The sequence below is a fragment of the Hemitrygon akajei genome, chromosome 25 (genome assembly GCF_048418815.1).
Source record: "Hemitrygon akajei chromosome 25, sHemAka1.3, whole genome shotgun sequence".
Lineage (NCBI taxonomy): Eukaryota > Metazoa > Chordata > Chondrichthyes > Myliobatiformes > Dasyatidae > Hemitrygon > Hemitrygon akajei.
Window position 1 is genome coordinate 40,843,426 of NC_133148.1, and position 16,207 is coordinate 40,859,632.

The 16,207-nt window shown below is 44.5% G+C and overlaps 1 protein-coding gene across 4 annotated transcripts in view; it reads right to left on the reverse strand.

Moving 5' to 3' along the window:
• Positions 1–16,207, reverse strand: part of meiosin (meiosis initiator) — a 108,187-nt gene that overhangs the window by 64,592 nt on the left and 27,388 nt on the right. For 3 of the 4 annotated variants that reach the window (XM_073029373.1, XM_073029371.1, XM_073029370.1), the window contains exons 6-8: positions 15,893–16,051; positions 3,987–4,229; positions 134–239 (exon numbers count right to left, since the gene is read on the reverse strand). In XM_073029373.1, coding sequence (XP_072885474.1) covers positions 134–239; positions 3,987–4,229; positions 15,893–16,051 — 508 coding nt within the window. The remainder of the gene's footprint in view (positions 1–133; positions 240–3,986; positions 4,230–15,892; positions 16,052–16,207) is intronic. The other variant, XM_073029374.1, reaches the window with a different exon arrangement.

Sequence of the window (16,207 nt, forward strand, 5' to 3'; positions counted from 1 at the left end):
CACCAGCTTCTTATTCTGGATTCTTCCCCCTCCCTTCCCAGTCCTGATGAAGGGTCTTGCCTGAAACGTCAACTGTTATGAGTTCCTGCAGTGTTTTATGTGTGTTGCTTTAGGGTTAATGTTTGCTTGTTACCTTGGACACGGAGGACTGGCTGGTGGGTCATATAGGCTGGAATCATGACTCAAATCTGTCTTCCCCTCATCGTTTTCAGAAGAGTATTTTGTGCTATTATGTATCCCTGTACAAGTGACAGAAAAACTCAAATGACTTCTCATTCACATTTCTTTCATGAAAAACAAATTTAAATGCCGTAACATAACAAAATATCGCACCCATTCAAACTCTGCAAGTTTGCTCAAGCACCAAGGAAGGGAATAGTTAATCAATCTGGCATCTGTTCAGCATGAGCAAATAAAAAAGGGTCATTTAGAAGGCATATAGTGTGTTAGTCTTCATTAGTTAACAGATTGAGTTCAAGACTTTCATGAGGTAATGTTACAGCTCTATAAGCTACAGTTACACCACACTCGCAACTCTTGTGTTCAGTTCTGCTCTGGTCGTCTCATCACAAATGTGGAAGCTTATAAAAGGGGCGCAGAGGAGATTTACCAGGATGCTGCCTGAATTAGACAGCATGTCTTATGAGCATAGATTGAGCAAGTGAGGGCTTTTAACATGTTAGAGGTGTACATAATAAAAACCAACTTTTCTTTATGCTATGGACCTCTACCATTAACCGAGGGGTCCATGGACACCAGGTTGGGAACCCCTGATCTAAAGGAATATTGAACAGGATTCAAACTTTAAATATTGCGGGGCTTTGTTCCACAATCACAGTGCTTTTCAGAAATTAATCAGAGTTGTACATACCAGAAATGGGTCCTTTGGCCCATCATATCTGTGCTGATCATATTTTTGCACTAGTCATATTTATCCACATTAGGATGGTTTCGTGGAGAAATTATTTTCTCTTTCACACACACACACACACACACACACACACACACACACACACACACACACACACACACACACACACACACACACACACACACACACACACACACACACACACACACACACACACACACACTTCTTGCTACATGTCTCTGCCGCATCTGTTTCCAAGATGAGGCTTTCCTTTCTAGAACATCAGAGATATCCTCTTTCTTTAAATACCTGGGTTTCCCTTCCTCTACCATTGATGCTCCCCTCACCTACATCGTCTCCATTCCTAAACATCATTAATCACCCCATTTTCCCGCCGCCTTAATAGAGTTCCTCATATATTTACCTCCCACCCCATGAGCCTCCGCATCCAGCACATCATTCTCTGCAACTTCTGTCATCTTCAATGGGATTCTATCACTAAATACCCCCCCCCCTCTCTCTATGATTCCTTTGTCCATAAGTCATACCCTACTATTCTTCCTCCTGGCACTTACCCTGCAAGCAGAAGTTCTACACCTGCCCATACAAGTTCTCCCTCACCTCTATTCAGGGCCCCAAACAGTCCCTTCAGGCGAGGCAACACTTCACCTGCAAATCTGTTGGGGTTGTTTATTGTATCTGGTGCATGATGCAGCCTCCTCTACATTGAGGAGACCCGTCGTAAATTGGGGGACAGCTTTGTTGAGCACCTTCATTCCATCTGCGACAAGCAGGGCTTCCTGATGGCCAACCATTTTAATTCCAATCCCTATTCCCATTCCAACATTTTGGTGCATGGGCACAATATAGCCACACTAAGGACACTCTCAGGTTGGAGGAGCAACACCTTACAATGTCACGGCCCGGTCCGTGGACTCCTCATTCCAGTTATTTCCTTTTCCCCATGTTCCGTTGGGCATCTTGATTAAGGCACCTGATCTTCATTTCGAACCGGCAGCATAAAAGGCTCCAGGTTACAGCTACTCATTGCTGGACCGTAATCAGAAGTTCGTCACTGGTAACCAGTCACTGGAAGCCAGTCATCTCAGCAAGGCGGCTATGCTCGTCTAGGGGCCACTGAGAATCGTGGACTCCAGTTGCTTCAGTGCTGTGGCCACTTAGTGAATTCAGTCGTTTTCAAGTCCAGCTGAGTTGCCGGCCGTTTTGCCGCTATTCCAAGTAAGATACGAATTCTGTCGTTTTCATGGCTGGCTGAGACTGGGTCAAGTCGGGAGCCTGCCGTGTGCAGTTCCTGGGTTGAGTCGTGAGCCTGTTGCTTGTAGTTTCTGGGTCGAGTCAAAAGCCTGTTGTCCGCTGTACCTGGGTCAAATCGAGTGCCTGCTGTCTAAGTCCTTCCAGCTGAGTAGGCCTGGCCATTTGCCACTACTCCGAGTTGGGTAGTCTGTCTCCTATTGTCCAAGTCCTCCAAGTCTGAGTTCCAAACCGTGTTCCAGTTCCTGGCTCCAAGCCGTGTTCCAGTTCCTGGCTCCAAGCCGTGTTCCAGTTCCTGGCTCTAAGCCGTGTTCCAGTTCCAGGCTTTGTGCTCCGAGTCAAGTTCCGAGTCCAGGCTGAGTCCCAGTCATGTTCTGAGTCCGAGTCAAGATCCAAGTTCCAAGTCTGTCAAGATCCAAGACCGAGTCCAAGTCCTAGTCCAGGTTTTACTGGTTTAATATCCAACGTTTACTTCATGTTGACACTTTTGTTCTCGCTCCCTGGCCTTCCTAGTAACTATCAATAAACACTGTTCTGTTTATACTACTTCTGTGTCTGTGTCCTGCTCTCTGGTCTGCTCCCAACACCTCCTTGTAATGTACAACCATCTGGGTAGCCTCCAGCCTGATGGCATGAACATCAATTTCTCTAACTTCCAGTAATTTCTCCACCACCCCCTCTTCTCACCTGCCAATTACCTCCCGAGGGCTCTCCTCCTTCCCATTCTCCCATGTTCCACTCTCTCTCATAGCCGACTCCTTCTTCAGCCCTTTACCCTTTCCACCTATCACCTCACTTCCCCACTCACCTTGTAGCTTGCCCTCCTTCCCCTCCCCCACCTTCTTATTCTGGCCTCTTCCTCCTTCCTTTCCAGTCCTGATGAAGGGTCTAGTCCAAAACATGGACTGTTTATTCATTTCCATAGATTCTGCCTGACCTGCTAAGTTCCTCCAGCATTTTGTATGTGTTCCTCTGGATTTGCAGTATTTGTGCTTAGTAATTATCTTGCTTCTTTTGGGAGATATTCCTACAGTTTTGGTCACTCTCCTGACTCATTTGTTCATTATGCACCGTGTTGTATAACGTGGGCAATATGGTCTTTCCACAACTATGATTGTTCTTGGCTGATTTTTCAACAGAGGTGGTTTGCCATTGCCTTCTTCTGAGCAGTGATCTTACAAGATGGATGACTCCAGCCATTATCAATACTCCTTGGAGATTGTCTGCCTGGACAACAAGGACTTGTGATATGCACCAGTGCTACTCCTTACCCAAGGGTGCCCTGCAAGCTAGCGGAGGGAAGGAGCGCCTTACACCTTCTTTAGTAGAGATGTATCTCCACCCCACTACTCCCGACAACCTCTTTAAAATGTATGGTGTTTGGCTTGATCATTGCTGCTTTAGCTTTCAGGATATCAGACTGTATCTCCTGGCCCATTTCCAAATCCTACACAGTGGATGCAACAGATCATTCTCTGTTCTTTGCTTTCTTCTGTTCTGAATCACCTCAATTAAACTTCACAGTATGCAGAATGACTTTCAAGACTGTCCACAGAACAAAAATTGCTGCATTTTGAAGAAATGTTTCAATATGAGCAACAGTGTAAAAACAATGGGGGAACTCAGCAAATCAGGCAGCATCATGGAGGGAAACAAACACTCAAAACTTCAGACCATGACTTTTCATCTGAACCAGAAAGGGAGGGGGAAGAAACTAGAAGAGGAGAGGGGATATTCCAATTTAATTACTGAAACATTGATTATTTCATGAATTCAATACGTCACTACAAACAGTGACCAGAAACTTCTCCCACTGAGGCTGAAAACTCTTTCAAGTAGTTACCCAAGTTGCCGAGGCTGAAACTTTCAAGATCTCCTGAATCCGCCACCTCCAACAAAGTAAGGTACAAAGTGTGGCCTTGGAGGTCATCTGTGTTGTCCTGTGAACAGGAGCTGGACGACGTAGTATCTAACAACATTCCTTGCCACGTCAGGTTGTCCTCATGCTGAAACTCTGATTGTGGATAGCTCTCATGGGCTGGCTCACTGTTAAGGTAGCAGCGTGATTTCAGCATCTGTCGCCATTCTGTGGTAAGAGGAAGATGTGAGCTGACATACAATTGATAAAGTGAAATAAAATGTATTGTGTTTCTCTCAATGGTCAAGGATACTTGTGTGCACAAGAATAAGATTCTGCTTTCTGATTCAGCCACCTTGAGACGAGTGGAGTCAGTTTAATCTTTTGATCACAAAATTTGGTGAACTGAGAAAGGTACTTCCTTTACATTGTATAGGGAACTTTACCTTCTACCTACCCAAGGGGTGTTTTATGGGGAGATAACTTTGGTCTGTTTCTCAGGAACTTCTCAGGAGTATTTTTGTTAAACTGAGGGAACTTAACATTGATAGGAGGGACAAGGTAACATAGTGGTTAGCGCAATCGTTTTACATGCGAGTGATCACAGATCCAGGTTCAATCCCCGCCACTTCCTTGAGGAGTTTGTATATTCTCTGTGAGTTTCCTCTGGGTGCTCCGGTTTCCTCCTGCATTCCAAAGACGTACATTTAGGGTTAGTGCATCATGGGCATGCTATGTTGGTGCTGTAAACACGGCACACACTTGTGGTCTGTCCCCAGCATAATCCTCGGACCCGTGTTGGTCATTGACGCCAACGAAGTATTTCACAGTATGTTTTGAGGTAGATATGACAAATAAAGATAATCTTTTAAACCTTTCCTTTTAATCTTGTCTGTCATGTATTTGGTGACAAAAGAACATGAAGATTTATCCTTTAAATAAATCTGGCCTTGGGAGTGTTTGGTGGAATAATGCAAAGGAGCTTTCTTCTGTATCTAAACCTGTGTTCTCTCAGTGTGTGATAGCACAGCGCAGATGGAAATTTATTCTTTATCTGATCTTTGCAGTATATGTCCCAGGAGTACAACAACAGCACTGTTGTAGGCTGAATCAAAAGTGGTGATGAATCAGCATATAGGAGGGAGATTGAAAATCCGGCTAAGTGGCGCATAACAACAACATCTCACTCTGTGTAGACAAGACAAGGAGCTGATTATTGATTTCAAGAGAAGGAAACCAGAGGTTTATGGAGAGTGCACATCAGAAAACCATTTAAATTCCTCAATGTTATCATTTCAGAAGATCTGTCCTGGACCCAGTACATAAGTGCCATTACCAAGAAAGCACAGTGGCGCCTCTACTTCCTTAGAGGTTTGGGAAGAATCGGCATGACATCTAAAACTTTGACAGATTTCCACAGATGTGTGGTGCAGAGTATATTGACTGGCCTGCATCACAGCCTGGTATGGAAACACCAATGCCTTTGAACAGAAAATCCTACAAGAAGTAGTGGCTATGACCCAGTCCATCATGGGTAAAGTCCTCCCCAGCACTGACCACATCTACAGAAAATGCTGTCACAGGAAAACATCATCATCAGAGACCTCCACCACCCAGTACATGCTCTTTTCTTGCTGCCGCCATTAGGAAGAAGAAACAGGAGCCTTAGGACCCACACTGCCAGGTTCAGGTACAGTTATTACCCCCCCCCCCCCACCCAACCATCAGCCCCTTAAACCCAAGGGGATAACTTCACTCAACTTCACCCATCATTGAAATGTTGCCACAACCTACAGACTCACTTTCAAGGACTCTTCATCTCATGTTCTCTGTATTTAATGCTCATTTATTTATTAATATTTCTTTTTAAATGAAACCCCTTTTTAACCAGGCATCTCTAGAAACACGGCTGGTTAGCCCCTCACTAACAAGCCGATGGACTCAGTGGTGAGCAAACCACTTTTCTCAAACTCCATTCATCTAGGGTTAATATGAATTGGGTCCCACTAGACTCGGAGAGCTGGGACCACCTGCACCCCAACTTGAGCGAATACTGTGTAAATGCTGCTCACATGCAATTACCCTTCAGCAAGAAATAACAGACTGTACACTGAACATCATTATAAGAAATGTGTATTGAAAAATATCAACTTATTCAAACAGTTGTTAAAGAAGAAAGGAAAAAAAATAAAAGGGCCCACTGAAACTAAAACAGACAAATGTGCACAGAGTTGGAACTCAAATCTTCCAGAAGCTGGAGGTGTCCCTTACTCATGGCGCCAACTCCTATTCACCGATTACCAACATAACTTTCCATCTTTGACTCCATCGAATCGCGCATTCCGGTTGGACCGAATCCTACCGCCAGTTTTGATCTTCTTCTTTCTCCATCTCCTGCCGAAAAAGAGCCTCGACCCCTTTAGTGTCCATCACAAAACCCCTTCGTACAGCTTCCTCTAGAATCTCCTCCCAATTCCACCATCCTGATTGGCAGACCTGACATTCCAAAGCTAAACGTCACAATTCCTTATCGTTAATGGTAATCCAACTACCAGCAGAACACACTGCTTCTACAGAAAACTATTAAATGAAATGCCCTACAGCATTAGCAACAAAAGCTTAACCAGAGTGTTACACTCCCCGCCCACCAAAAATAGTCATGTCCTCATGACTTTGAAATTTACCAACTCATCATTAATAACACAGTTTTAAAAGGAATTTAGTGATGTCAGGACCTCCAATCCATTTGTAAATGGTAGTGACGTATCTCCGTAGGGGGATAGACACAACTTTCTGTTCCCTTGTGTGTTATAGGCCAGCCTATCTGGGTGGTTTCCTGGCCCTTTTGAGACTTCCTTATCCCACCTTCAGCTTCTTCAGCCTCAAGCACTCTTTGGGATCTTTCCTGTCTCCCCCTGTGCATCACTCGTGCCTTCTGGCAACTCAGATTTCCCCTGTCACTTGGCTGTACTTAGCTGCATCCCCAATTACACCACAGCCCAGCTTCCCTTCATCATCTAGCATCGAGTCTGCCTGACTACTTCAAGTCCCCTCTGCTACCTCTGAGTTAGCAAGGGCAGTTTCAGGAATTTCTTCATCAATTATTGGGGAGTTTGCATAAGGTAATGTATACCACATTCCCATCTCCTTGTCCTCGGAGTCCATAAAGCATCAGTGGTTACATCCCTTTCAGGTTTCTCCACTGATTGCCTCTCTGTTCTCCCACTTCGGTGCAGAGTCCTCCTACAAGGTGTAGGGTCCATGTCAGGCTCTGGGTCAATACGTACCTCCTGCCCTAGAGGTAAAGTGAGATTCCAGTGGAGAATTTTGGCAGGCCTATTCCCGTCTTCTGGTTTCACCTGGAAAAACAGGCACAGTTTGGCATCTGACTCTCCACTACGTAAGGCATAGCCACCCAGCGGTAGCCCCAAATTCCTTATTAAGACTGTCTCTAGGCATCAGTTGGGAGAGCCTAACCTTTTAATCATTTTTCCTCTTGTTTCCTTGATTCTGCTAGGTAGCAGAGAACTCTGCTAGTTCATAAGCCTTTTGCAGTTCCTTCCTTATGTCAGACACATACTTAAGATAGGTCTTCTGTGGCAAGTCTTCCCCGCCAGTCCCAAAACTGAGGTCTACAGGCAATCTCACTTCACGCCCCAACGTCATACAGTATGGCGATAATCTAATAGATTCGTTCTGTGTACTGTTGTAATAGTGGACCAAATTCCCAATATGCTGACTCCATTTGCACTTCTTGCTGATATCCAGGGTTCCGAGCATTTCTAGCGAAATCCAGTTGAACCCCTCAAACTGGGGATCACTCTGATGGTGATAAGGTATGGTCCTCGATTTCTTGACTCCAAGCATGCTCAGTAACTTATGTATGAGCCTACTCTCAAAATCCCTTCCCTAATCACTGTGTATCCATCTTGGAAGGTCATAATAAATGAAATACTTTCCCATAACACTATGGCAATGGAAGATGCCCTCTGATCCTTCGTAGGGAAGGCATGAGCATATCTGGTGTAGTGGTCAGTATTAACCAAGACATTCGCACTGTTGCTGGAATCAGGCTCTAGGGAGAGAAAACCCATACATACTAAATCAAGTGGTCCCACACTTTGTAAATGGGATAAGGGAGCGACCCTCACGGGCAGCATCTTCCTCCGAATACATCGAAAGCACAACACAGTACTCTTCAATCTCAGGCTTCATTAGGGGCCAGTACAGCCAATCTTGGACCACTCCATAGGTCTTGTCAAATCCAAAAGACCTGAATCATCATGAAGTGATCTCAACACAATCCTCCGATGGTTCTCAGGCACAACCAACTGGGAACGCTGAGGCCTGTCTGAAGGGACATGACCCTGTGTAGAACCTGGTTTGTTCCATTCTCTCATCAGTAGAGGTGTGGCAGGGTGTTTCACCTTTTCAACTTGAGCCATATCCTCCTCTGCAACAGCTGACCAAACGGTACCTATACAAGGGTCATCTCACTGAGCTGCCGCAACTACTCAAGGTAGGCAACAGTTTCATATTCAGAGCGGTCAAGTCGCAATAAGCTTGTGGAATGGCGCAACCAGAAGCCCCCAAATTATCCATAACTCTATCTTGCCATAGCTTTGCCTCTGATTTCCCCGTGGCAGAAAACTGGCACTTTGCTTTAACTTCAGTGGCAGGAATGCTCTCCCACTCTCCGTCCATTTCCAGCCCCTCATGCAAATGTCGGGACAACATATCCGTAACAATGTTCTGGTTCCCTGGCTGGTACTTCAGGCTGAAATCATACGCAGACAACTTCACCAACCAATGATGAGACCATCCAATTTTGCCAAGGTCAAGACATAAGTCAATGGATGGTTGTCAGTCCTCACCTCCAACTTGGCACTATATAAATAGTCACTTAGTTTATCCACCACAGCCCATTTCAATGCCAGACACTCCAATTTGTGCATTGAGTAGTTTCGCTCGGAGGGTGACAGACCCCAGCTGACAAAAGCGATAGGTTTCAAACCTGTGCCCTGATCCTGATATAGCACACCTCCTAAGCCCTCTTGGCTGGTATCTGTATGCAGTACATATGGCAACTGGGGGTTTGCAAAGGGCAAACAGGTACATTAGTCAGCAGTTCCTTTAGTGACCGGAAGGCCTCTCCACATTTGGCATCCCATCTTACTCCAAAAGGCTCCAAAGGGCTCAGATAAAATTTACCATCTTCTCCATTCGTCCTCCTCCCTATTTTCCCCAAGAGGGGGTAACCGCACAGAAGTTGATTCAAAGGGTGACTCACTTTGGAGTAGTCCTTCACGAACCTCCAGTAATAGCCACAGGACCCAAGGAACCGTGAAGAGCATTCCCATTCTTGGGCCTTGGCCATATGGTCACTGCCTCTGTCTTGGATGGATCCACAGCTACTCCATCCCATGAGACTATGTGTCTGACTTAGTTGACAGACGTCTGTTATTAACTTTCCTGATCCAGGAGATTGTCTCTCCCCTGGTTTTCTCACAGGAAAACTAGATATTACGGTCAATGGAAAAAGATGTGCTATCGGCATCCTCCACCTGAGAGTGACATCTCTCTCTGAGGTGTTCCCGACAATCACTGTCATCCTGTTTACATTAACAGCAATGGTTTTTGCAGTTCAGACTTCACCAGTACCCCAGCAGGTAAATGTGTCTCCTCTTCATGGTCTCCGGTGCATTTACAAGGAGGGCCTTGGCATCAGGCATTCCAGGAAATTTGGCGCTTCCTGTCACTCTGGCTACTTTCCTAGGCCGTAACACAAAGGGTTTGGACTGGGTATACCACATAGTCCTCATTTGTGCTCATCATCCAGCCTAGGATGGGCTTGCACTTTCTCAAGAACAGCTCTGAACACTGAGTGAATAGGCAAGGTTTTCAGAAAACTTTCTCCAATTTTCTCCTTGCAGGGTCTCACTAGCCTTCTCACAAAAGGAATATTTGTTCCAAAAGAACGGAAGCTTCACCATTCTCAAACGAGTCTGGACAAACACCAACGAATCAAGGGCCTCAGCTACTCCAAAATCTGCTTCCAAAAACTCCAGCTTCAATGACCAGTAACCATCATATGGGTAGTCATCAGTACTAAGGCCCCAAAGCTCTAAGGCACTGAGTGGTGTTAAAGGTAAATGCATCAAATACCAGTTGTAGAAGGATCTGTATAGTAGAGTAACCTGAAAACGTGTGTCAAGTATGGATACACTAGAGCTTGACCCCACTAAGCATTCAGGAATAGGGTTTGGCACTTGGGTGTGTCCCTTGATACATTGATTGGAATGTGATCCCCCTGAGTCGCCAGGCTGTTCCCTCACTGGGTCTCTCCAAAGTTTCCCGACTTCCTCTTCTGGTTCAGTAACCGTTCGGTCGCTTTTGGAAGGTTCTCCCGTCCCTCAAACTCCCACTTGAAATGTCCATCCTCACCACAGTTTTAACAGACAATGCTAGTCACTCCCCTGATCAAGGGACCCCACTCACTGGAACTTAAAACGTCCCACCACTGGGTCCAGCTCCCTATCGGCTGGTGGGAACACCAGTTCATATAACTGAGATACCTCAGCTTTTAAATCTTTCAAGAAACCCTGCAAAACTCCCACCTGTGTGGCATTAGGGGCTGCTTCAGCAACAGAGGCTACTACCAAAGACAGCCCTGCTGAGAGGCCTCCAGCTCCTCCACTGCATCTGCAATTTCCTCCTCTCTGACTTCTGATCAGCTCAACAAACGGGGCGGGGGGGGGGGGGGGGTGACCTACAAGACAATCAGAGGCTTAAAGCAATCATGTCACATGACTGTGCACCTTTGCCACTTGGTCCATCCTTAATTGATTTTTATTAGCCTGTAGGATGGTTCATTTAAGGTGCAAACAAAGCAGCTGTCTTTCTATCTGAAAAACATAGGCAGTTTCTCCTCTTTCTCCTGGAATATACACCTGAACCTCACTATAAGCTCCAGTGGGCTGCGCTTCGTGCCTAAAACATTTTCTAACACTTGCATATGGCACACAGAAGTGGCAAATGGGTCCTCTGCCTTTAAGGACTTTGCCATCTCAGCAGCCAGACTTTTTGAACTCCAGTCGCTATCTTTTCATGTTATTTGAGCACTGCCACTCATCCAGCAACTGAAATGTCTGCTCTGCCCAAGCCTCATATTTCTCCTCCCCCTCGGGGGTGGGCTTTACTCCCAAAAACATTCTCAGTCTACAATAACTTTGGATCTCCTCCGGTGCACTTTGGCATTTATCTACCAGGGAGGTAGTTGCCAAAACCAACTTGGAGTTTTCACCACTTGCTGAAGGACTCAGTAGGCCTTTCACATCAGACAACTCCTTCCCCTCACTCCGCAGAAATAAGAGCAACTTGTCTTTAAAGTCTCCACCCTCAGCTACAGGAAACTTGATTTCCAGTTTGACACCCTCGCCTACACTCCCCTCTTCTCTAAAAGTATGAACAGCCCATGGCCTCGTCTCTCTAGATGCCCCAATCGTAACAGGTAGATTCACTCCCGTCATGGCATTGCTTGTCTGAACTAAAACAACATCTTTGCACGCTGTTTGGTCAAACCACCATTCCATGATCATAGCTTTCCTTAATACTGGAACCGAAAAAACTCCAAATCAGCAATTCATCTGGGCTGCGGATATCCACCCCGTTCAGAACACAAGCATTAGTTGTGAATAATATCTTTTTGAATCACACCAAAGCTTAATCTCTACAGCATCCATAATCAAGCATCTTAATCCTTTCCTGAGCACTAGTTTAAACACAGGCTTAAACACACAAACCACTTCATTAATTCTTACAGCAAATACACAGTATTAGTGAATCAGGACCCGGATGAGCCCCCAGAATGAAATCCCTTTTTACAGGGTCTCTAGAAACAAGGCTGGTTAGCCCCTCACTAAGCCAATGATTCAGTGGTGTGAAAACCACTTTTCTCAAACTCTATACGTCTAGGGTTGCTATGACTTGGGTCCCACCAGACCAGGAGAGCTGGGATATTTCGACCACCCACACCCCAATCTGAGTGAATACTGTGTAAATGCTGCCCACGTCGGCATGAAATAACAGATTGTACACTGCATATGAAAGGTGTATTTATGAATATCAACTTAATCAGACAGTTGTTAAAGAAGAAAGGGGAAAAAAAGGCCCAATATAATTAAAACAGTAAAATGTGCACAAAGTTGGAGCTCAAATCTTCCAGAAGCTGGAGGCATCCTTGTACTCATGGCGCCAACTCCTATTCACCGATTACCAAAAGAATTTTCCATCTTTGACTCCATTGAATCACGCATTCCGGTTGGATCGAATCCTACCATCAGTTCTCTTGATCTTCTCTCTCCATCTCCCACCAAAAAAACAGAGCCTCAACCCCTTTTTTGTCTGTCACAAAACCTCTTCACCCAGCTTTTTATAGAAGCTTCTCCCAATTCCACCATCCCGACTGGCTGACCCGACATTCCAAAGCTGAACATCACAACCCCTTATCTTTTACGGTAATCCAAACACTACCAGCAGAACACACTGCTTCCACAGAAAACTATTAAATGAAATACCCTACAGCATTAGCAGCAAAAGCTTAACCAGGGTGTTACATAAATTTGCACAGTTATTATCTTTCACAGACGAGGTGAATACCCGAGTTGGTGCAGTCTTTCACTGATTCTGTTATGGTTACTATTCTATGAATTTCTTGAGTGTGCTTGCAAGACAAAGAATCTCAGGGTTGTACATGGTGACATATATGTACGCTGATAATAAATTTACTTTGAACTTTGAGTATTTGATGAGTATACAAGGTTTATGGTATACAGATACCATAAACCTTGGCTGGCTGGTGGCGCAGTAGCATCAGCGCTGGACTTTGGAGTGAAAGCTCCCGAGTTTGAATCCAGCTGGCTCCAAAAAACCTGGAGAGGGATGGGCTCTGCCAGGTTTCAGATGCCCAAGACATGCCGTACGATGAGCAATCACCAAGAAGATCGGTGAAAAAAGTTTCAGTCCTGATGAAGGGCCTTGGCCCGAAATGTCGACAGTGCTTCTCCTTATAGATGCTGCCTGCCCTGCTGTGTTCCACCAGCATTTTGTGTGTGTTGTTGGGTGAACAAAGTTTGTCATAGCAGCGCCCTGACAACCCCACCAGCAGATAACACACACACACACACACACACACACACACACACACACACACACACACACACACACACACACACACACACACACACACACACACACACACACACACACACACACACACACACACACACACACACACACACACACACAAAATAAACCTATGCCTATCTTGAGTTTGTAATATGTTACTGAGTGAAACAAAAAATGACACCTACATGGGTCAACAGGAACATCTGATATATTGATAAGCAGAGTTTATGATCTGGAACAGATGTGCCAGCAGATTAAAGCAATAGGGTTGTTGCCATGGGGAACTTCAAATTCCCTAATAAAAACAGAGACCTTCTGAATGCAAGAGGTTTAAATGAGGCAGAATTTGTTAGGAGCATCCAGGAGAGTTTCTTAAATCAATATGTAGATAGTCCAACAAGGGAGGGGCTATACTGGACTGGGTATTGAGTAATGAGCCTGGCCAAATGACAAAACTTTCCGTAAATGAACAGTTAGGGAACAGTGAACACAACTCCCGAAGTTTTAAGCTAGCTATAGACAAGCATAACAATGGACCTTGGCGGAGAGTATTAAATTGGAACAGGATAAATCAGACAACAACTCAGGAGAGTTAATTGGGAACAACCGTTTTGGGGCAAGCCCACATCCTACATGTGGAAGGTTCTAAGACCATCTGTACAGAGTACAGGACAGGTATGTTCCAGTAAGAATGAAGGACAAGGAGAACCTTGGATGTCAAATGAAGTTGGTGAATTTTGTCAAGAGAAGAAGGAAAAGTATGTAAAGCTTAGGAAGCTAGAATCAAACACAGCCATTGAAGATTATAAAGAAGCCAGAAAAGAACTCAAGAAGGGAATTAGGAAAGTCAAGAGGGGCCATGAAAAGTCTTTGACAATAGGATTAAAGAGAATCCTAAGAGATTCCACACATACATCAAGAGCAAGACAATAACTAGGGAGAGGGTGGGACTTCTCAAGGATAAAGGGGAAACATTTGCTTGGTTGTGGAAGATGCAGGTGAGGTCCTGGATGAGTACTCTACATCAGTATTTACCAAGAAGAAGGACATGAAGGTTAGGATGATCAGTGCTGAGAGTATCAATATGCTAGGGCATTTCGAGGTAGAGAAGATAGCGTTGGGTCTCTTAAAGAGTATTAAGGTGGATAGGTCCCCAGGGCTTGATGAGAAAGACCCCAAGTTATTGAGAAAGGCAAGAGATGAGCTTTGACCAATATTTTCATGTCCTCTCTAGTCACAGGTGAGATCTCAGAGGACTGGCGAGTAGCTAATGTTGTTCCATTATTCAAGAAGGGAACAAGGATAATCTTGGAAACTATAGACTGATGAATCTTACATCAGTGGTAGGGACATTACTGGAGAGAATTCTTAGGGTTAGGGGTTATAAGCATTTGAACAACCATGACCTAATTAGAGCGAGCCAGCATGGCTTTGTGTGGGGTAAGGCGTGTCTTACTAACACGACTGAGTTCTTTTGAAGAGATGATAAGGGTGATTGATGAAGGTAGCTGAGGATATTGTTCACATGGATTTTAGTAAGACGTCTGACAAGGTCCCTCATGGGAGGCTCATCCAGAAGATTGAGATGCATGGGATCCAAGGTTTGGCCATTTGGGTCTAGAACTGGCTTGTCCATAGGAGAAAGAGGATAGTGGATGAAGGGACTTATTGTAGCTGGAGATCTGTGATTAGTGGTGTTCCGCAGATATCTGTACTGAGACCGCTGGTGTTTGTGATGTATAAAATGATCTGGATAAAAATGTAGATGGGTGTGTTGCAGATGATCATTGGTGTGGATAGCATAGAAAAGTGGCAAAGAATACAATGAGATGTAGATAAGTTGTAGATATGGGTGTAAAATTGGCAGATGGAGTTTAACTTGGCCAATGTGAAGCATTGCACCTTGGTAAGTCAAATGCGAAGCGACAGTACACTGTTAAGGGCAAGATCTTTAACAATTTGATGAGCAGAGGGATCTTGGGGTCCGAGTTCATAGCTCCCTGAAAGTGGCTACACAGATTGATAGGGTGGTTAATAAGGCAATTGGCATGCTTGATTTTATTAGTCGAGGCATTTAGTTCATAAGTCAGGATGTTGTAGTTTTATTAAACCCTAGTTAGGCTGAGTCTGGAGTATTGTATACAGTTCTTTTTGCCCCATTATAGGAAGGATGACTAGGCTTTGGATATGGTGCAGAAGAGGTTTACCAAGATGTTGTCTGGATTAGAGGACATATTCCACAACAAGAGGTTGGACAGACTTAGATTGTTTTCTCTGGAGCAACAGAGGATGAGGGGAGATCTGATGGGAGTTTATAAGATTATGAGGGGCATAGATAGAATAGACAGACAGTATCTTTCTTCCAATGATTGAAATGTCTAATACTAGAGAGCGTGCATTTGGGGTGAAGGGGGTAATTTCAAAGGAAAAGCAAAGGGCAAGTTTTTTTACATAGAGTGTGGTGAGTGCCTGGAGTGGTGGTAGAGGCAGAAACATTAGAGACTTTTAACAGACCTTTAAATAACATATGAATATGAGGACAATTAAAGGCTATGGATATCGTGTAGGCCAAAGAGATTATTTTAATTAACCATATGATGACTAATTTAATTGGTTTGGCACAATACTGTGGGCTGAAAGGCCTGTTCCTGTTCTGTAGTGTTCTATGTTCTATAATAGATGAATCCATGTCCAGAATTCCATACCTGTCTTTTCCACCCACTTCTTTTTCCTAGATTTGGAACAGATATTCCTCAGCCTCATTTTCTTGAAGCTTGGAGATGAGGAAGGACTGCTTATCTCTTCTGTATTACTCTGAACAGCCTCCTCTGTACTTGTAGACTCCACTCTGTTTAAGCAGCATTCTAGCAAAGAAAAATTAGCATAGCTATTAATGAAAATGTTAAATGAATAATTTCCTTCTACATCTTACCTTTTACATGCAAAAACATTACGAGCCAATTCAGCGCAAAAGCTATCTAACCAACTTTGACTGATATTGCAGATCAGAGTTGGTAAGG